General features: G+C 42.1%; 1 protein-coding gene across 1 annotated transcript in view; it reads left to right on the plus strand.

Moving 5' to 3' along the window:
• The window catches only part of LOC138747789 (heparan sulfate glucosamine 3-O-sulfotransferase 4-like), a 292,353-nt gene extending 269,407 nt beyond the window's left edge, over positions 1–22,946 (plus strand). Inside the window, exon 2 of the mRNA XM_069907374.1 lies at positions 22,150–22,946. Coding sequence (XP_069763475.1) covers positions 22,150–22,792 — 643 coding nt within the window. The 3' untranslated portion in view covers positions 22,793–22,946. The remainder of the gene's footprint in view (positions 1–22,149) is intronic.
• Positions 22,947–23,706: the final 760 nt, after the last annotated feature.

The raw sequence follows: 23,706 nt of genomic DNA on the forward strand, positions 1-23,706 counted from the left end.
CCTGGTCCCGATTGTTGGTGCTGGAACAGGGTTGTGCTAACTGCTACCCTAACTGTGCCACCTAACTTTGATGAAAACGGGTACAAAAAATTTTTCAGTTGCCATGGCACGGCTTTCCCCTTTGCTAACATGAGAAGGTCCCTGGTGCCGACCACCTGTGGTAGTATCATGTTAAATGATTAGCCATCACACTGATGAATTCCCACAGCTCGCACATCAGGATGTAAAAAGCACAAATAAGTTTTATCTTCAAATTTCAAATCAATTTTTGGATATAAAGTTTGGGTCAAGATTACAAACTTTAAAAGTTTATATAATTAAAAACCATGGAACTTAGAAAAAAAAACTAGAATCATTCGGACTTTGGAGTCAGAGAAATTATAAGGAGAGATTGTGGCCTGTGTAATATCAGTAGTTGTTTCAACTTCTTTCATCATGAAGCAACATTTTCAGAGTTGACTCACAGCCAGAAGAGGTTCTAAATAGTAGGAGATTTTTTTTAAATTCCCTGTTTTCTGAAGATTACACTGGAGAAAACTGCAGAAGCAAATTATCCCTGATCTGCAGCACAGAGATTGCTCCTAATCAATAGTTGACATGAATGGTTCCAATCTATGGATAACAAGGATTGTATTTTAAAAATAGTTTTAGAATTCCCCTCTTGCCATAGTTTCTACAAGGCTGTTGTATCTCTCTTTAGAAGGACTACCTTTGATCAAGCTCTCTTCAGAAAACACCCTGTTGATAAGATTTTATCCGGATTAAATCACATACTTTTTCATGGAGGGAGCCTGTCTAAGGGTTGCACTGCCCCCTAGGCTGCCTCCCATGGAATGTGAAATAAAGGGAAAAGAGGTACCCTGAAATATTTTCATTTGACGTTGGCAACTGTCCGGAATTGAGGATTACCCTCTGCATTGTCTCTCTGAGAAATCCAGGAGAAAAATTTAAAAATTGGCGCAATTTCAATACCTTTCAACACTTTCACTGATGAAGTATGAAAATATTGGAGATGGATGAAGGCTGTTTAAGTTGCCAAGCTGCTTCTGAGCCAAATGGAAATCTCCCGGAATGCATCCCAACAGTGCTGGCAGCTTTATTTCTGTTGTAAAACAGCAACCTCCCAATCATCTCCTCAATCGATGATTTAATGAAACACAGAGTGCTCCGCTCTCTCCAAGCAGAGAATTTTGCTTTCTGTAGTTCATGGCAGAGCCATTAAGTTGTTGAAATCCTTTGCTCTGACAATACCAGTTGTGCAAAAAGTGATAATCAATTCTAATTATACATTAACCAATGAAGAAAATCAATATTTCCCACTGAACAGAAGCACCATAGCTATTCCTTATGTTGTGAGCTTATATCACTCGTTACCAAACCATTGGTCAAAGATTAGAGTAATGTATTGCATCATGTCACCTAGCTTGAAGGTTTATCATGTATGTTTATGGTTAGCAGTGATTTATGCACAAGATGAAGGCATCTGTCACATTCTTTCATCCAACACTGCCATTCCTTGACCTGGTACTGCATGGGATATCTATATGGAGCCATTCTCTTATGTCTTGTTCTTGCTGGTTGATGGTCTTGGTGAGGCAGGGAGAATGTCCTCTCTGCTTACATGGATCCTGTCAGCCTGCAGAAGATTCACAGCAGATTTTCAGCCAGAACGCCTGCACAGCAAACAGGCAGGGGCAGGAGAAATCACCTCCCAGCCAGCCCACAAGTCACAATTCAAGGGTGGGCCACTGATCATCAACTAACCACAGTGCTCACTTTGGTGCCACTCTTTGCTTTTGCCATCAAAATCTTCTGGGACAAGAGGTCACTGGGTCTCTGCAATGGCCTGAACCTCCTGACACCAGTGCGTAATCACTCCCAGACTGCTCTTCTCTGCCATCAGATCTGTCAAAATCCCTGGGCCAAAAGGTATTCTTTGGATGGTGTCCAATGGTGATGTGTTTTTTCTGCCATACACTGCATTCAGGATGATATCCAAACAGCGGGCACCAGCCATACCATACTAAGTGAATTGTCTGCCTCTGCTAAGCCTGGGACATGGCTGCCTCCAGTCACTCAGTGTAGCCCAGTTGACAAAGGAAAGTGATTACCTATTAGGGCAATTAGTCAAGAGCTCAAGAGTCCGGCATGATCCCTACTGGGCAGGATCCACTCAACTCGAATTATTTGGCAGGTCGAGACCCTGAAACTCTCCTGGTGAGTGGGTCCTGGAACATCTCTCTGTCTTGCAGAAATACCCTCTGACCTCTCTTCAAAATCAGGAGGGCTTCCCTGCATGGGCTGCTCTCATAGACTATCCATTTCTGTGTCTTTATCTGCCCTAATGGCGGCACAGTTAGCATAGTGATTAGTGCAATGCTATTACAGTGCCAACGACCCCGGTTCGAACCCTCCGCTCTGTAAGGAGTTTGTACGTTCACCCTGTGATGTTCCTCTGGGTGCTCCAGTTTCCTTCCACCCTCCAAGATCGTATGGAGCTAGTAGGTTCATTGGGGAGCATATATTTCATGGCTGGAAGGGCCTTCTTCCATGCTGTATTGTTAAAATTAAATCTGGACATGGTGTCCTGGACCATTCTGATATCTGACAGTGAAGGGAACGTGTCTTCCTTCATGGGAATCTTTCCTTTATGTTGGTGCTCCATCCTGTAATTCCTTCCATGTCATTTCACAGATTGCAGTGTGCAAGAGCCTATGTTGCATGTGTCCATGGGATACAAGCGGTTGCAGCCCCTGCCTGAGTACTTGGAGGGACTGCTCCTCAAGGTTTTTTTAGTCATACAGTACGGTATCAGGCCCTTTTGACTCACAAACCCATGCTGCCCATTTACACCCAATTGACCTACAGCCTGATACGTTTTGGAGGGTGGGAGAAAACCAGAGCACCCGGAGGAATCCCATGCAGACAGGGGGAGAACGTACAAACTCCTTACGGATAGCGCTGGATTTGAACCTGGGTCGTTGGTGCTGTAATAGGATCATGCTAACCGTTACACTAACCATGGCAATTCAATCCCACACCCTCATTCTTTGGATACCCAGTGCCAAGGGGTATGGTTCAGTGGGAGACTTCCATATCTATGCTGCTGCCTTAGCCATTCACAGGTCTAGGCAATGAGTCATCGTAGGGTGTGCTGAGCTGACTGTCTGTTCCTTTTCCAAGGTGATGGTTGAGTCCTGTTTGTCCTTGGTGAGGAAACACCCAGCATTGGGGAAGACCTTCTGGTATTGATAAGACATTGCCAGGGCTGGACCCATCTTGGGTGAGGACAACGGAGTGAAAATAAAAAATGGTGGAAAAACTCAGCAGATCTGGCAGCATTCACAAAAAAAAACAGTTTTGTTTAAAGTCATGGATCTTTTGTCATTAAAATTATTTTAAAAGGAGAGAAACAAGAAAAACTAACAAAATGAGGCCTGGGGATAAAAGTGAAGAAAAATGGATTTTGCAGGAGAATTACTGTCCCTTGAGGACTGCCTGAATGGATCAGACACATGAGATTTCATTGCCTGAATGTATCCACTTCTGTTCAAGGGACAGACCAGAATCTCACAACCGACACTCCCTAGTGGGATATTGTGCCGGGTTTAGCTTGAGAAACGCTCTCTCGGCAATGTCCAATCAGTCTTTCTCTGGACTAGAACGCAGTATGAAATTTCCCCAATGCTCTTCCTTGAAGAAGAGGTTTAACCATTTGGGATTACACTTGGGGTGCAGGTTTAACCATTTTTCATTACATGTGAAGACATTCTTCTGAATGAGGAAGGATCATGTGTTACAAGGCCAGAGGACCTTAAAATCCAGCAGCAATAGATATTCACCAAGACAAATGGTTACTTAAACAAAAGTTGCTTTTAATTATCTTTACACATGAAAACAGGATCAAACTTTAACTTATTACTATTGACTTACTTAACCTAACTTAACCCCCTTCTAATTCTAAACGCACGTGTATGTAATGTGTGTGTAAATTCAGAAAAGTTATTTGGTTCACAGTCCAATCTCACTTCTCATCCCTCCAATTCACTGGTTGCAGGCAATTCTTATACTGTGCACAGAATTTAACATTTATGAAGTTCACCCGGCTTTGGTGCTTGAAAGGTAAATGGTTACCACTCAGGAAAGTTCTTGTTGGTTTTCAGAGAGATTAGTTGTTCACTGGACACCCACAAAACTGATTCCTTTTAATCAGCCATGTCAGTGTCTTGCTGAAGAAACTTGCCCAATCAGGGTTTTCCAGATGATCACCTCTTTCTTTCAGGTCACCACAGAGTTCCTTTTTGTTTCCCTCTCCTCTTGTATGGACCACAAGGGTTTTGACCAGGCTGAACTAAGCATTCACAACCTGTCTTCAAAATGTTTTTTTCCCACAAGCTTGCCAGCTTGCCCCGTTTCAGTACCAGCTGCTGCTGCTGAACTCTCGCACTATCTCTCTCTCTCTCCCTCCCTCTCTCTCTCTTTCTCTCTCTCTTGCTCTCTCTATCTCTCTCTCTCCCCCTCTCTCTCTCTCTCTTGCTCTCTCTCTCTCTCTCTCTCTCTCTCTCTCTCTCTCTCTCTCTCTCTCTCTCTCACTTACTCAGAGAAAAACCTGTTTGATTCTCTCTGCTTGCAAAACCACATGACCCTCATAGAACACCAAGCAACTTGGGTACTCTCCAAAATTTTTTCAAAGGCTCTCGGAGCTGGCCTGTCTTGCTTGAACAGAGCTCCAGAATTTAACATGAGATCTGTTTTGAAGTGTTTGTATGTGACCTACACTAAAAATACCTGCCACACTTTTTCTCTCAAAATCATATCTTTTTACAATACAAACACAACATAATCTGTCACACATGGAAATACTGAAATGCAGAAACTCATGCACACATCCACACACACCCTCACAAACCCACACGCACACACACACACACACACACACACACACACACGCACACATGGACACTCACACCCACCCATACATGCACACACACCCAAACGCACAATTTGAAACGATGATAAGGATAGTTCTACAATATTAGTAAAACAATCAGTATATCAAAACTATACATGTGGTAGATCATATTCCAAGTGCAAAAAAATTTAATTAAAAAAGAACTAGTAACAAAAAGAGGGGATAAAAGAAAAGGAAATAGTAAAAAGGAGAAACAAAAGAAAAGGAAAGGAAAACTCAAAACCCCTGCCTGAAAGTGTTGCCAGATGCTATATAGCTATTCCCAATTCACCTCCATCTACACTGGGGTAAGTGATTTTCATGACCATTCATTTTCACCCATGGAAATAGAAAGTTACATCTCCCTGCATATGAACATTTTTTTCAATTCTCCCACGGTCTTCATCACCTCACAACTGCATCTGCAATGATTGATGTTATCCAGACTTGAACAGCATTCCATTAAAATCCCTAGTAACCCTGACAAATTGGCTATTTTGGCCAGTTAGAGGATTATTCTTTGGATCTACAATGTGCAAGGTCATGAGGTGTAACTGCCTGAGAGGGTAAGTCTGTTAAAATTATGATCTCAGATCTCAGATGACACTCGGCAAGCCCACACTGCCTGGAGAGTTGTATAAAGTGTTAGCAGACCACTCTTTCATTTGGATGCCTGCTGACATTTTTCTATATTGAATCATTGGTTATGTATTTTTACCTAAAGGATGCTGATTTTAAAAAAATATTTTATTTTTTTTTAATTTTAAATCATATAACATTAATTATAACATATTGATACAAACATTTATATAATTGAATAATCTCCCCCCAACTTCCCTCATCCACCCCACTAACACCCTCCCTCCTCCCCTTCCACCTACAAAGAAAGAAGAAAGGAGATCATCACTAAAGGACAACAATAATCAACTTTCTAGCTGTGGAGATGGAGGCACCCACTGGAGCGACCAAGAGATTAAATCTTCATACCAAGAGTTTTTCCAATATGGGCTCCATACTTTTACAAAAAAATGATATTTATCCCTCAAATTATATGTTATCTTTTCTAAAGGAATACAGGATTTCGTCTCAGCATACCATCTTTGCATTCCTAAAACTAAATCAGATTTCCAAGTAATAGCCAAACACTTTTATAAACAGCCAAAGCCAGACGTAAAAATTCAATTTGGTACATAGTCAATCTCAACCCTAAAGCAATCCACTTAATGTCCCCTAATAAAAATTACATTGGATCAAAAGGTAAACTCACTTATAATACTCGATACAAAAACAATTTAACTTGTGTCCAAAAATTCTTAACTTTAGAACAAGTCCAAATTGAATGAAAAAAATGTACCTATCTCTTGTCCACATCTAAAACACAAATCTGAAGAAATTAATTCAAATTTCTGAGGGGTTAAATACAATTGATGTAAAAAATTATATTGTACTAATCTAGATCTTACATTTATAACCTTAGTCATATTATTCTGACATAAATTTCTCCAAACATTTTCATATATCTTTCTATTTAAATCAAGTTCCCATTCCATTCTTGATTTATGAACATTCAACTTTTGCATTTTATTTTTTAAAAACTTATACATCTCAGAGATAAACTTATTTGTTTCTTCCTTAGTAAACAGTAATTCTAAAGCAGATTTTCTAGGTAATTTTAAACTCTGACCTAATTTTTCCAATAAAAATAAAGTATTAACAAAAATAAAGTATTACTAGGAACTTGAAATTTCTCCTTCTTTTGATTAAAAGGTAAAAACTTCCCTGCTTCAAAGCAATCTTCAACTTTTTAAATCCCCAATTGATTCCATATCTTTAAAAACTGATTATTTACAGTAAAAGGAAAATGTTTATTTTGATACGAAGGCATTTTCACTGAAATCTTTCCCTTTCCACTTATCTCATAATCAATTTCATTCCATATTTCAATTAAATGTTTCAAAATTGGTGGATCCTTACCAATTAACAATTTTGAATTCCATTTATAAATAAATTCAGACATAAACTTCTCATCAATTTTATCAACTCTATATTCACCAAAATAGAAGATTTATTCAAATCAAACATTGCATTAATAAATTTCAATTGTGCAGCCTTATAATAATTCTGAAAATGTGGAAGTTGCAAGCCACCTAATTCAAATTTCCAAGTTAATTTCTCCAAAGATATCCTGTTCATTTTCCCCTTCCATAAAAATGTCCTTACAATTAAATTAAGATTTTTGAAATTTTTGGGGGTACTAAACAAGGAATAGATTGGAAAATATATTGAATCCTTGGAAAAACATTAATTTTAATACAATTCACTCTGCCTATTAAAGTAATAGATAAGTCGTTTCATCTATCATTGGAACATAATTTAACTTATACAGGATATCTAAATTTTTATAAATTCTAATGCCTAAATATTTAATCAGCCTATTTGTCCACTTAAATTGAGCTAGACATTTACAACAATCATAATCTCCTTCTATTAATGGCATAACTTAACTTTTATCCCAATTAATTTTATAACCAGGTATTTCCCCATAATCTTGTAATTTTTATATTAAAAAATTAAAGAATTTCCAGGATCTGTTATATAAATCAATACATAATCTGCAAACAAACTAATTTTATACTCCTCATTATTCACTTTAATTCCTTTAATACAAATATCTTGTCTTATTGATTGTGCCAGCGGTTCACTGCAAAAACAAACAATGCAAGAGATAAATTACAACCTTGTCTAGCTGATTGTGTTAGTGAAAAAGGAGAAAGTTGTCCATTAGTAATTACCTTAGCCAAAGGATTTCTATATAAAACTTTAATCCAATTCATAAATATTGGTCCAAATTGAAATTTTTGTAAAACCTTAAATAAATAATTCCATTCTAATCTATCAAAAGCCATTTCTGCATCTAATGATAAAACTAATGATAAATCTGATTGTCTCTGAGAATTAGTATGAAACTAATTAATTTAGCTATATTATCAGCAGAATATCTTTTCTTAATAAATCCAGATTGATCTAAATTAACAAACTCAGGTAAATATTCATTTACTCTATTAGCCAAAACTTTAGCAACAATTTTATAATAAACATTTAATAACGATATAGGTCTATACGTGTCTGCCTGTCCCGCATCGGACTTGTCAGCCACAAATGAGCCTGCAGCTGACGTGGACATTACCCCTCCATAAATCTTCGTCCGCGAAGCCAAGCCAAAGAAGAGGTCTATAAGACTCAGATTTTAATAAATCTTTATCTTTCTTAGGTATTACTGTTATTACAGCATTTGAAAAGGATTCTGGTAATGAGCAAGGTACTGTTGCTTGTTTTAATACTTCCATTAATAAAGGCATTAACAAAACTTTAAACTTTTTATAAAATTCAGAAGTAAACCCATCTTCACCAGGAGATTTCACATTTTGCATAGAATTTAAAGCCTTAATAACTTCTTTCAACATAAATGGAGAAACTAAATCTTTCCGAGCTTGGCAATTCAAAGATGGAAGTTGAAGCTTCTGTAAAGAATCATTAATTTCTTCTTCATTATCAAATGATTGAGATGAATATAACTTAGTGTAATACTTTCTAAAAGAATTGTTTATATCCTGTAATTTATGTAATTTTTGAATTCTTCTTGACAACATTAATAATCCTTGATGCTTCCATCATTTTAAATTATCAAGCTAAACCTATGTGCTCGTTCTCCTAATTCATAATATTTTTTGTTTAGTTTTGTCAATTAATTTCTCAATCCTATAAGTCTGTATTGAATTATAAAGGATTGTGTACCTGTAATACATTTTAAAAAAATAATCAATTCTAACCTTTTCTTTTCTGATGGCTTTTTTGTAAATATTTTTCCAAAATTACAATCTCCTTATCTAAGTTATCTACTTCTTTAAGATATTTTTACTTAATTTTAGTCAAATAATTTATTATTTGGCCTCTTAAATAAGCTTTTAATGCATCCCATAAAACAAATTTATTTTTCTTTGGCTTGGCTTCGCAGACGAAGATTTATGGAGGGGTAAATGTCCACGTCAGCTGCTGGCTCGTTTGTGGCTGACAAGTCCGATGCGGGACAGGCAGACACGGTTGCAGCGGCTGCAGAGGAAAATTGGTTGGTTGGGGTTGGGTGTTGGGTTTTTCCTCCTTTGTCTTTTGTCAGTGAGGTGGGCTCTGCGGTCTTCTTCAAAGGAGGTTGCTGCCCGCCGAACTGCGAGGCACCAAGATGCACGGTTGGAGGCGATATCAGCCCACTGGCGGTAGTCAATATGGCAGGCACCAAGAGATTTCTTTAAGCAGTCCTTGTACCTCTTCTTTGGTGCACCTCTGACACGATGGCCAGTGAAGAGCTCGCCATATAACACGATCTTGGGGAGGCGATGGTCCTCCATTCTGGAGACGTGACCTACCAAACGCAGTTAGATCTTCAACAGCGTGGATTCGATGCTGTCGGCCTCTGCCATCTCGAGTACTTCGATGTTAGGGATGAAGTCGCTCCAATGATTGTTGAGGATTGAGCGGAGACAAGCTGGTGCAAGCGTTCTAGGAGCCGTAGGTGATGCCAGTAGAGGACCCATGATTCGGAGCCGAACAGGAGTGTGGGTATGAAAAACGGCTCTGTATATGCTTATCTTTGTGCGGTTTTTCAGTTGGTTGTTTTTCCAGACTCTTTTGTGTAGTCTTCCAAAGTTGCTATTTGCCTTGGCGAGTCTGTTGTCTATCTTGTTGTCGATCCTTGCATCCGATGAAATGGTGCAGCCGAGATAGGTAAACTGGTTGACCGTTTTGAGTTTTGTGTGCCCGATGGAGATGTGGGGGGGGGGGGGGCTGGTAGTCATGCTGGGGAGGTGGCTGATGGAGGACCTCAGTTTTCTTCAGGCTGACTTCCAGGCCAAACATTTTGGCAGTTTCCGCAAAACAGGACATCAAGCGCTGAAGACCTGGCTCTGAATGGGCAACTAAAGCGGCATCATCTGCAAAGAGTAGTTCACGGACAAGTTGCTCTTGTGTCTTGTTGTGAGCTTTCAGACGCCTCAGATTGAAGAGACTGCCATCCATGCGGTACCGGATGTAAACAGCATCTTCATTGTTGAGGTCTTTCATGGCTTGGTTCAGCATCATGCTGAAGAAGATTGAAAAGAGGGTTGGTGCGAGAACGCAGCCTTGCTTCATGCCACTGTTTATGGAGAAGGGTTCAGAGAGCTCATTGCTGTATCTGACCCAACCTTGTTGGTTTTCCTGCAGTTGGATAACCATGTTGAGGAACTTTGGGGGACATCCAAGGCGCTCTAGTATTTGCCAAAGCCAAAGCTTTGGAACTATTTATTATTAATTATCAACTGAATTAATAGTTATATCTAAATACACCTGTATTTGACTTCTCATAAAAATCACAGAATTCTACACTTATTAATAATGATGAGTTAAATCTCCATCTATAAACTGTTTCAATTCTATCAGAATTTAAGCATGGCATTAATAATGGTGAATGGTCTGATATAATTCTAGGTTTATATTGTGCATACTCAATCCTTCCTTGTAAATGAGCCAAAATTAAGAAAACATCTATTCTAGAATAAGAATCAAATCAATAAGAATAAAATGAATAATCTCTCTCTCTAGATTTTACTTTCCTCGAAATATCTACCAAATTTAACTCTTCCATTAATATCAATATTATTTTAACCATTTTCATTTTCATTAAATATTTTGTAGACTTATTTAAAATTGTGTCCAAACAGCAATTAAAGTCTCCACCAATTATTATATTTCCATTTACTTGTGCCAAATTAAGAAAAACATCTTGAATAAATTTTTCATCATCTCTATTAGGAGCAAACACATTCATAAAAATGCAAGGTTCTGAATACAATTTACCAACACAAATCTACCAACAAGTTCAATAACTGTTGATTGTAATTTAAATGGCAAATTTTTATTAATCAAAATAGCTACTCCCCATGCTTTAGAATTAAAAGATGAAGCTATAACTTGACCAACGAATTCGCTTTTGATGTTCTTTCTCCTTTAGATGAGTTTCATGTAAAAAAGCAATATCTACTTTTAACTTCTTGATGTGAGCTAAAACTCTCTTCCTTTTAATTGTGTTATTGAGCCCATTCACATTAAGCGTGACCTAATTCAAACCTGTGTTACCTTAATTTAATTTAAAAAATACTCAACTCTCCTCTCCACCCTGGGTCATCCTAGTTCCACAGTTAACTTTCAAAACGCATCATCACCAAAGATAGAAAGTAAGAAACCTCAAAAGTTAAAAAAAATTAAAAATTAAAAAACCCAAAAGCGCCGATTAGGTCAGTGCTAACTCCCTTAATAATGAAAAGTGGTCCTCGCCACTAGTGGCACGAGGCCTCGGAAGAGGAAAGCGGAAAAAAAGAGAATCCGCCTACCCCAGACAGAATATCAAAATTTAATTTCAATCAGTCAATAAGCTTCTTCAAGGTCTCTATTAACTTGATCATCAATTTCAACTTTGGGTTCAGTCGGCTGTCTTCCAGGTGAAATCCCTCCTTTCAATTTTTCTTGATCCCCTTTGATTTGTTGAGACACATAAGATTGTCTTCCATTCTGCTTAATGTTAGGTAATGAATTGGCAAATCCCAAAGCTTCACAGACTCATTAGCAAAATGTTGAGCTTGATATTATCCATTAAAAACTTTAAGAACGGCTGGGTATTGAAAAGCAAATTTATATCCCTTCTTCCACAAAACTGACTTTGTTTCTTTTGACAATTTCATTACTCAGATCCGCATAATAAAATTCTCTATTATTCTGGATCATTAAAAGGGCTTTGTTGTTCCCTGGCTTTTTGAACTGTTATTTTTAAAATCATTTCTCTATCTTGGTGACGTAAACATTTAATCAAAATAGAGCGTGGCGGTTATCCCGGATACTGGTTTTTTTCCCTTAGAGCTCTATGTGCTCTATCAAGTTCAAAACCATTTGAAAAATTCTCTGGTCTCGAAATTTCAGGGAGCCAATTTTGAAAAAATATTTACTGGATTATTGCCTTCAAAGTCCTCAGGCAAACCAACAACTTTTACATCATTTCTTCAACTCTGATTTTTCCAACATATCAACTTTGTGCAATAAATATTTCTTCTGAATTTCCCATGTTGAAAAAGAATCTTCTATCTTATTAACTGCATCTTTACATTTTTACACCTCCATATGACATTCCTGAAAATCTTCTTGAAAACTTTGAACTTTAATTTTGATTTTGTCAACAGTTTTATAACACTTTGCCACATGTCTTAATTACAGTCATTTTTCTCTAATAGTTCCCAAATGAGTAGTAAAATCAGCTTTCACTTCAGCAAAGTTTGCATCTATTTTTTGACTGAATCAATTTTTTCAAGAATGTTATAAAAATGTGTAGGTCAAGAGGTTTTGGGGGTAACATAATATGCACCCTCCATCAGCCAGCTCCCCACCATGACCACCAGCACCCCCCCCACCCCCCACATCTCTATCGGGCACACTGAACTCAAAACGGTCAACCAGTTTACCTACCTCAGTTGCACCATTTCATCTGATGCAAGGATCGACAGAGATAGACAACAGACTCGCCAAAGCAAATAGCGCCTTTGGAAGACTACACAAAAGAGTCTGGAAAAACAACCACCTGAAGAAACACACAAAGATCAGCGTATCCAGAGCCGTTGTCATACCCACGCTCCTGTTCGGCTCCGAATCATGGGTCCTCTACTGGCATCACCTACGGCTCCTAGAACGCTTCCATCAGCGCTGTCACCGCTCCATCCTCAACATTCATTGGAATGACTTCATCACCAACATCAAAGTACTTGAGCTGGCAGAGTCCGCAAGCATCGAATCCATGCTGCTGAAGACCCAACTGCGCTGGGTGGATCACGTCTCCAGAATGGAGGACTATTGCCTTCCCAAGATCATGTTCTATGGCGAGCTCTCCACTGGCCACCGAGACAGAGGTGCACCAAAGAAGAGGTACAAGGACTGCTTAAAGAAATCTCTTGCTGCCTGCCACATTGACCACCGCCAGTGGGCTGATATCGCCTCCAACCGTGCATCTTGACGCCTCACAGTTCGGCGGGCAGCAACCTCCTTTGAAGAAGACCACAGAGCCCACCTCACTGACAAAAGACAAAGGAGGAAAAGCCCAATACCCAACCCCAACCAACCAATTTTCTCTTGCAACCGCTGCAACCATGCCTGCCTGTCCCACATCAGACTTGTCAGTCACCAACGAGCCTGCAGCAGAAATGGACATACTCCTCCATAAATCTTCGTCCACAAAGCCAAGCCAAAGAAAGAATATGCACCCATTTTACCTTGAGTATATTGGTCTCCTTTTTCTTCTGATACCTCTCCCTGTGATTGTGGCCCAAGGCTTTCTTCTTCCACTCCTGCCTCTTCTTCTTCCTTCTCTGTTGAAGTTGCCAAGGGGTGAAACTGCAGGTGGGCTTTCTGCTTAGCCCTTGTTTGACCTGCAATCACAGAGGGAATCGGATCCGCAGACTCTGTCTTGATCACTTCTATAGTGCGTGTGCGCAAAGTTCCGCGCATACGTGTTGGTTCCATGATCAGTTCTGTAGTTTTCTTCCAAGCCCCGGCGCCATCTTATCCAGCTCCATGAGAAGGTGGCGCTGGAGCCTGAATCCTTAACCATGGAACCTTTGATGATTGGGGCTGGAGAGGAACCAGAATCGAGCCTGAGTCTTCAAGGTTGGCCCAGTTTCTTCCATCAAAGTAACTTCAGTTACAGCTGATGTTTTTGCAGTTTGTGTTCTGGATTTTTTGCAGCCATCCTTTGAGACCTCGATAAAAATTTTAAAGTTATTTAATACTTTAAAAATTTTGAAAAAGTCGGGTATTGATTAATTCTGCCAGGAGAGGTGTTTTCCATGTCTTCTCCCTACCCCATTACGCTTTGTCCCTCTAAAGGACACTGATTGACCTGCTGAGTTTCTCCAGCATTGTGTTTTTATGTGTTTTACATGAATTATTGATTCTGCTAAAAAAGAAATAAAGAACTTGCTTATACTTGGGAAAAATGCTGGAGCTAATTCTTTTTTCTTTGGCTTGGCGGACAAAGATTTATGGAGGGGGTAAATGTCCACGTCAGCTGCAGGCTCGTTTGTGACTGACAAGTCCGATGCGGGACAGGCAGACACGGTTGCAGCAGTTGCAGGGGAAAATTGGTTGGTTGGGGCTGGGTGTTGGGTTTTTCCTCCTTTGCCTTTTGTCAGTGAGGTGGGCTCTGCGGTCTTCTTCAAAGGAGGTTGCTGCCTGCCGAACTGTGAGGCGCCAAGATGCACGGTTTGAGGCGATATCAGCCCACTGCCGGTGGTCAATGTGGCAGGCACCAAGAGATTTGTTTAGGCAGTCCTTGTACCTTTTCTTTGGTGCACCTCTGTCACGGTGGCCAGTGGAGAGCTCGCCATAGAACACGATCTTGGGAAGGCGATGGTCCTCCATTCTGGAGACGTGACCCACCCAGCGCAGCTGGATCTTCAGCAGCGTGGACTCGATGCTGTCGACCTCTGCCATCTCGAGTACTTCGACGTTAGGGATGAAAGCGCTCCAATGAATGTTGAGGATGGAGCGGAGACAACGCTGGTGGAAGCGTTCTAGGAGCCGTAGGTGATGCCGGTAGAGGACCCATGATTCGGAGCCGAACAGGAGTATGGGTATGACAACGGCTCTGTATACGCTAATCTTTGTGAGGTTTTTCAGTTGGTCGTTTTTCCAGACTCTTTTGTGTAGTCTTCCAAAGGCGCTATTTGCCTTGGCGAGTCTGTTGTCTATCTCGTTGTCGATCCTTGCATCTGATGAAATGGTGCAGCCGAGATAGGTAAACTGGTTGACCGTTTTGAGTTTTGTGTGCCCGACAGAGATGTGGGGTGGCTGGTAGTCATGGTGGGGAGCTGGCTGATGGAGGACCTCAGTTTTCTTCAGGCTGACTTCCAGGCCAAACATTTTGGCAGTTTCCGCAAAACAAGACGTCAAGCGCTGAAGAGCTGGCTCTGAATGGGCAACTAAAGCGGCATTGTCTTCAAAGAGTAGTTCAAGGACAAGTTTCTCTTGTGTCTTGGTGTGAGCTTGCAGGCGCCTCAGATTGAAGAGACTGCCATCCATGTGGTACCAGATGGAAACAGCGTCTTCATTGTTGAGGTCTTTCATGGCTTGGTTCAGCATCATGCTGAAGAAGATTGAAAAGAGGGTTGGTGCGAGAACACAGCCTTGCTTCACGCCATTGTTAATGGAGAAGGGTTCAGAGAGCTCATTGCTGTATCTGACCCAACCTTGTTGGTTTTCGTGCAGTTGGATAACCATGTTGAGGAACTTTGGGGGGCATCTGATGTGCTCTAGTATTTGCCAAAGCCCTTTCCAAACCCTCTGGGATCAGCTGAAGACTACCATACTGCTATCCACTGAAGATGTACTGGGCTTCTCCTCCAGGAGAAACAAGGACTGGTTCGACGAAAACAGCCAGGAAATCCAGGAGCTGCTGGCAAAGAAGCGAGCTGCCCACCAGGCTCACCTTACAAAGCTGTCCTGTCCAGAGGAGAAATGAGCCTTCCGTCGCGCATGCAGCCATCTTCAGCGCAAACTCCGGGAGATCCAAAATGAGTGGTGGACTAGCCTCGCCAAGCGAACCCAGCTCAGCGCGGACATTGGCGACTTCAGGGGTTTCTACGAGGCTTTAAAGGCTGTGTACGGCCCCTTACCCCAAGTCCAAAGCCCGCTGCGCAGCTCAGATGGCAAAGTCCTCCTCAGCGACAAGATCTCCATCCTCAACCGATGGTCAGAACACTTCCAATCTCTTTTCAGTGCCAACCGCTCAGTCCAAGATTCCGCCCTGCTCCAGCTCCCTCAACAGCCCCTAAGGCTAGAGCTGGATGAGGTCCTCACCCAGGATGAGACATATAAGGCAATCGAACAACTGAAAAGTGGCAAAGCAGCAGGTATGGATGGAATCCCCCCAGAGGTCTGGAAGGCTGGCGGCAAAACTCTGCATGTCAAACTGCATGAGTTTTTCAAGCTTTGTTGGGACCAAGGAAAACTGCCTCAGGACCTTCGTGATGCCACCATCATCACCCTGTACAAAAACAAAGGCGAGAAATCAGACTGCTCAAACTACAGGGGAATCACGCTGCTCTCCATTGCAGGCCAAAACTTCGCTAGGATTCTCCTAAATAGAATAATACCTAGTGTCGCCGAGAATATCCTCCCAGAATCACAGTGCGGCTTTCGCGCAAACCGAGGAACTACTGACATGGTCTTTGCCCTCAGACAGCTCCAAGAAAAGTGCAGAGAACAAAACAAAGGACTCTACATCACCTTTGTTGACCTCACCAAAGCCTTCGACACCGTGGAGCTAATTAAGCCATGTACAAATACCTTGAGAAATTAATTTTATTTCTTTATTTTGCTACTAAGTATCGATGCATTTAATGTGAATGATGAATTTTGCCAGAGAGCTTGCTTTCATACATCTTGTAAATAGCATTCAGTACAAAATGAACTGAAATATTGTCGGGCTTTGTAAACATCATATTATTGTTTTCACTGCAAAGGTCTGTCCAAGTCACAATTTCTGTCATGCTCTACTGGAGCACACGAAAAACTCATTGCTCTGCTCTCTCCTTTAGTCCTGCTGTCTCATTGCATTGTGCCGGTGTGTTGCTTACATTGTTCTACCTCGAGTTGAAAATGATATGAGACTGGCCATTGTGGAGCACCAGTAAGAAAGTGTCCGTCGTAATCTATTTGACTTTGTTAGCAGTATGGCGATGGAGTTACTCTTGTGCTATCGAATACGTTACAATTCATTAAGTATGAAAAGGCTTGGCAGCAACACACACAGAAATAAACATCGAGAAAACTGGTGCAACTGGAAATCAGCAGGAAATGCTGTATCCACGGAAGGAGAATCTGTTAATGTTTCAGCTCAGATGTATTTGCTGTGCTCCTCTCTCTGCAGTTCCTGCTTGACCTGCTGTGTGCTCCCAGTTTCAACAGTAGTATACCCAGGGGAAATAGTACCTATGGCAAGCCCTGAAATTGTGCCCCCCCCCCCATTAAAACTTTCTTCAACCCTGCACCCCGCAACATCTCTCGCCACTGGCACACCATCCACTTTGCCTTCCCTACCTGTCCTTGCTGCGGCACATCCCTAAAATAGTCATGTGTGAGATATCTTGAGATAATGGAAAATAATCTCCACCCTAAAAAGAGCATGGCAGTCATTTCAATTAAAACAAAAACCCTCTGCCTACTTCAAAGAGGCAGCATTCACTGAATGAATGCAGTGAGCAGTGTTCCCCGGGCCGGAGTGGAGCGGTCAAGATTACCGTTCCTGTGGGCACCCTCTCTTACTTTAGGTGGGAAGGTGACTCTTGGCACCGAGAACCCGGTGGGACAGAAGCAAGACGATGCTGAAGCCCAGGCTCAGACTCATCCTTCAGCGCTCACCCTCCCGAGTGGCTTGGCCCCACTTACTCTGGCTGAGACACCAGGTATGCCTGCCGACTGTCAACAAAACAAATACCACGAGAGGAATAACTGGAGGAGCAAGTTAGCGTGTCTGCCCTCCTCCAGTCGTCAGCTCACGTCCAGGTTGAGAGACCCATTGTCTGGGAATTGCAGTCACCATTCAGATAGTATCAAACCCGTCAGCCCATGGCATCAGCCCCATCAGCCCACGGTATCAACCCCGTTAGCCCACGCCATCAACTCCGTCAGCCCACGGTATCAACCCCGTCAGCCCATGGCATCAACTCTGTCAGCCCACGGTATCAACCCCGTTAGCCCACGGTATCAACCCCGTCAGCCTACGGCATCAACTCCGTCAGCCCACAGTATCAACCCTGTCAGCCCCTGGCATCAACTCTGTCAGCCCACGGTATCAACCCCATCAGCCCACGGTATCAACCCCATCAGCCCACGGTATCAACCACGTCAGCACATGGCATCAACCCCATGGGCTGACAGACACACACCCCTCCTCCCTCTCTCCCCTCCTTGCAACACTGGCCACCAACAGCCCCATCCGAGAGGGGAAGAATGGCATCTGCCTGGTCTATGATTCTCACTACTTTAATGATTCTCTTGCCTGTGAGATAGCAGGTTGGAGCTGCTTTTATAGTAAAATTACTAACACCAATGATTTTCTTGCTGGTCTGAAAAGTATTCTGTTTGAAAGAAAACAGACAAAGGGGTGTTGGGGGAGTTGGGCTTTGGGCAGGGGGTAAATAATTTCCAGGCTCTGCCTGTCAGTGTGTGCGCGCCACAAATTGCCCAACTTTCAGCCCTCACCCCTGGGAGTGCTGGGTTTAGCAGGAAGTCCAAGGCAGAATGTTGAAGGGTTTCAGTAGGTGAGCGAGGACACCGCCAGCAAAGGGTGATGCTGAACTGGTGCCTCTGAGGCACAGACAAGTCAGGGAACCAACAATGCCTGCAGTCAATGCACATTCCTGCTGCTAAATAGCACTTACGAGCTTAAATTCTTATCAGGATTAATGGGCGAGGACAATGGCATCACCCCTTCAAATGGCGTCCAGGCCACATCCCCTGGCTGTTGTTCCCTTGATACACCTATGGTTTTCATTCCAATGCATGCACAAATGGAATCAGACATGAACGTAAGTAGTCTGAGCAAGTCCACAGTTCCGGAGGAAATCTGCAGGTCCATGGACCTCACCATCTGCAGACTTTGTGTATGAGCAAGATATTCAGTCCCTTCTGCCTGTTCAATAAGATCATGGCTGATATGTAATCTCAGCACTGCAATCCTCCAGGGAATCCACATCCCGATTCCCTCAATATTTCTAAATCTGTTGAGTTCTGAATGTACTCAGTGACAGAGAACCCAGTCCTAAGACTTGTTATCCTGTGAGTGAAGAAAATAAGTGTTTTGTTGACACAACTAGTTGGTTTGTGATTGCGACTTCTCAATCTTGACAAGGGAGACAATGACTCTGTCTCACCCAACAAGAACCTGATGTGCTTCGTTAAGGTTTTTAATTAACACATACAGCTCGGTAAATGACCCTTCCAGCCCACAGGACCATGTCGCCTAAACACACCAATTTACCTCCAACCCCTGTATGTTTTGAAAGGTGAGAGGAAATCAAAGGACCTGGTGGAAAGCCACACATACATAAGGAGAACGTCCCAACTCCTGACAGACAATGCCAGAAGTGAACCCTTGTCACTGGCACTGTAATAGCACTACACTAATCTCACTCTTCAAAACTCTAGAGCAGGCCTGTCCTATCCCTTCACCTATGGTTTACCTGACATCCCAAGTAGCAGAAGCACGCTGGATTAATAGGATAAATCCTATATGGTTTTGAGGATCATGGCCAAGTTCTTCTACATTAGAGATGAATGGATTTGAGAGTGATCATCCCCTTCCTGTACAGAGTAAGAGTGTCAACTGTGAGTGATGGAGTAATGGCATTGTCTTTCTGTGTTAGTGCTTCAGAGATGGTGCTTCTTGGTACTGGTGATGTTCAAGGGATCCAGGTTTAAACAGGTGACAGAGAACTAACATAAAGGTGAAGTAAACCACTAGAAAGGCTGTTACGTATGTTGACCTTTATTGCCAAAAAATCTCACTAAAACATAACAAGAGTCTTACAGAGCTTAGATGAGTTGGATGCACTCGAGGTTCAGGGGTTGTAGAATAAGTCAGGACAGAAATGAGGAGGCATTGCTTCACTTAAAAGTGGCCAATCTTTGGAGTTCTTCATCTTGGAAGGCTGTGGAATTCTCTATCTTGGATATTAAAAGAGTCAAGGGTAAATGAGGGTAGGAAATCAGCTGCTCTGTCGATCAGTGACAGAGAAAACTTGAGAGGTGACTCCTGCTCTTATTCTATATTTCCTTTTGTTTGTCACTTGATGAAGTTAATGCCATTGAATTTTGTAGAGGTGGTTGGACTATCTCGTTGAAGATAGCCTTCACCTGGTGCCTTTCTGGTATTACTGTCACTTCTCATTTCATGGGCAGTTTCACTTGTTGAAGAGTTGCCAATGACATTGAATGCTACCCAATTATCAAGGATCCTCCCCACCTCTCTCCTTATGATGAAAGGAAGGTGGCTGATGAACTAGCTGGAGATGGTTAAGCACAGGACTCAGGCCTAAGGAACTGCTGTGGTGATGTCCTAGATCCAGTATGATTAATCTTCAGCAACCACAACCACTGTGCAAGAAAAGACTCCAACCTTGGCAATATGAAGGAGCACTGATGGACAGCAGTTGGTGGTAATTAAGGGGATGCTTCTTTCACCTTGTTTGACTTGATGGCATGAGACTTCCACAATGCTTGTGCAATCAGGTGTGTCTGCACTCAATACCCAATGTGAATGGATCAAGCTGCCACCTGACTCAAGTGTGGGACAGCTCATTGAATTTGGACACCAGACCCCAGCTGTTTTCAAGGTGCACTGTAAGGTCAACTGGGTTGGGAGAAATTTTGACATGCAAGAGGTCGGTGCAAATGTATAATCAAAGCTGTAATGATGCAACTGAATAATTCACAAGATAATTTCAGAGCACATTGTCAATCACGGTGGATCTGGAATTGTATACATGTCAAGGATTTCCTTCCCTGAATGACATTAGTGAATCAGGAGGGTTCAGTTTTGACAGTCAGAAAATGAGTGGTCATCATTGCTAGTGGCTTATTTCTCTATTTTAAGATTCATATTATTCAAAGCCTTGCTTATTGGAGAACACAACATTGCCACTCTGGCTAATGTGAGATTATCATTGCCTCTCTGGGAAAGAAGCTGATAGCATTGCCTCTCTTACCACAGTCAGCGCAGATTGGTAACATCTCGTCCTCATTGACAATCAACACTGGTGCACCTCAAGGATGCATGCTTAGCCCACTGCTCTACTCTCTCTATACCCATGACTGTGTGACAAGGCATGACGATGACGCCACAGTTATTGGCAGACCCACACATGGCAATGAGGAGTAGTGCAGGAGGGAAATAGATCAACTAGTTCAGTGGTGTCACAGTAACAATGAATGTTAGCAAAACTAAGGAAATGATTGTGGATTAAAGGAATAGAAAATCAGAACAGAAACCAGTCCTCATCGATGGGTCAGCAGCAGAGAGGTTCAAGAACTTAAAACTCCTGGGGCATCAACATCTCTGAAGATCTGGGGCCACCATGTCGAAGCACCCATGAGGAAGGCTCACTTAAATTTCTACAAGTGTACTGTGGAGAGCATTCTGACTGGTGGCATAACTGTATGGTGTGGTGGTGCCAATGAACCGGACAGAAAAGGCTACAGAAATTTGTGAACTTGGCCAGAGCAATCCTTGGCTTCTCTCTATTAAGGACATCTGTAAGAGGCAATGTCACAAGAAAGCAGCCTCTATCCGCAAGGACCCCCACCGCCCAGGCCGTGCCCTTTTCTCACTGTTCCCATCAGGAAGGAGATACAGGAGCCTGAAGGCACATACCAGTGTTGCAAGAATAGCTTCTTCCCCTCTGCATCAGGATTTCTGAACAGACAATGAACCACAAGAGGATATACACTACCTCACTTTTTTTTCTCTTTCTTTGCACCAATTATTTATTTTTAAATATTGTATTTATAGAACCATATCTATTGCAAGTTTGCATCTGTAATGCACAACATTGCTGCTGCAAACCAACAAATGTTCATGTCAATAAACCTGATTGTGATTAGAGGGTAACGCCCACTTGTTGGAAATCTTTGGGTGAAAGGAAAAGGGGCTACCCCTGTGGGTTAAGGAGTGAAGGGGCAGTCCATCTGGACGAGAGTGAAGGGACTGTGACCAGGTTGTCGAGGTCAGTCTCTGTCCCATGGGATTGCAGGCTCCAATTCTCATGATTCCTGACAGTTACCAGCACTCCACCGTGCTGAGTTGAGCAATTCTGATTGGTTGACTGTTTCTGATTTCTTTTTGCTGTTTGAGTCACTGTCCAGCTGCCCAGAAGTTAGCTTGAGTTAATGGAGGGGAATTATGACAGTGCTTTTGCCACTAATCCAGCAATATCCTGTAGCCTATTTAAGGATGATACTTTAAGTATGGCCAGAATATCCATGGAATCATCCTCCAGCACAAATCACTATCTGTGGGGAGTTATGATTGGATTTTTTTTTCTGAAGTGTCTGTTTCTCTTTCTCTTTAGAAGTTTGATGCCGAAGACATTGGATGGCCAGCTCACCATGGAGAAAACGCCCAGTTACTTCGTCACCAGAGAGGCACCAAAACGCATCTTTTCCATGGCAAAGGGCACCAAGCTGGTGGTGGTGGTCCGGAACCCAGTGACCAGAGCCATTTCGGACTACACCCAGACACTCTCCAAGAAACCTGAAATTCCAACCTTTGAGGTCCTGGCCTTCAAGAACAGGACCCTGGGCCTGATCGATGCCTCTTGGAGTGCGATCCGCATTGGCATCTATGCCTTGCACCTAGAGAACTGGCTCCAGTTCTTTCCCCTCTCCCAGATCCATTTCGTCAGTGGGGAGAGGCTCATCGTTGACCCGGCCGGAGAAATGGGAAAAGTTCAGAACTTCTTGGGCCTCAAGAGGATCGTCACAGACAAACATTTTTACTTCAACAAAACCAAGGGATTTCCATGCCTGAAGAAACCCGAAGACAGCAGCCTGCCAAGATGTCTCGGCAAATCCAAGGGGAGAACTCATCCAAAAATAGATCCCGATGTAATCCACAGATTGCGGAAGTTTTACAGACCTTTCAACGTCATGTTCCATCAGATTACAGGAGAAGATTTTGACTGGGAAAAGGACGAAAATCAAGAAATTAGTTGAGACTATCAACATCTGATCAATGGAAGAGAACAGGAACTGTTTCTAATGGAAGAAAGAAATAAAACTAATAGGACCATACTGATCGTCCTTCAAAATTAAAAAAATGTTAACAAGACTGTAATAAATAAAAAAGAGAATGATTTTTTTCCAGCTATATTACAGGTTACCAAAGTTGTTGTGCTTATGAATGTGTTTCCATTGATGATGATTTCCATGTGGAGGTCTGCTCATTTTCCTGTTCTTTTCCTACAGTTCTCTTCATCCTCATCAGTTTGGTTGATAAAGTCTTCTGAGGAAGCTCCAATCTGTCTTTGTTGTGTCTCCTTCAGGACATGCTTCTTCGGTTGATTTACTTTGATTCCAGCCATCAATATTCAAACTTGCACCAAGCTAGTAAACGTCCTATACACTGTCCCATCAAAACATTCCAAAGGAAGGACAATTTGCTTTATATATAGACTAAAGCTTTCCAGTTCTGTTCCTTCGAGCATTGTCATCAGGAACAGGTACCCACGAGCACTTTTCTTCTCTCTCGCTCAATGATTTTTGTTTGTAACTGCACAGCAGTAATCGGGAATCGAACATCTGATCTCACTGGGCAATATGACTTCATCGATTGGTGTTAGTTGCAGAATGCAGGTTGGGTGCAGTTGGCAGAGACTTTGCATGGTGTTCTGCCTTATTCTGGCCCAGCAGGCAGTGTAATAAGAAGGGAAGGGACAAAATACATTCCAATTCGATGGCCTGATTCATGCTCTATACCAAGTCAGCTGATCAATACCTTAGCAAAGGTAATGAGTAATGAAAATGGAAAAAAACACTGAATAGACAGCACTTCAATCAGTATCTGCAAACACAAAAGGAAATCGACACGGTTGGCGTAGCGGACAGCGCGATGCTGTTGCAGCACCAGT

Source organism: Narcine bancroftii, chromosome 12 (assembly GCF_036971445.1).
Source record: "Narcine bancroftii isolate sNarBan1 chromosome 12, sNarBan1.hap1, whole genome shotgun sequence".
In the NCBI taxonomy this organism is placed as follows: Eukaryota; Metazoa; Chordata; class Chondrichthyes; order Torpediniformes; family Narcinidae; genus Narcine; species Narcine bancroftii.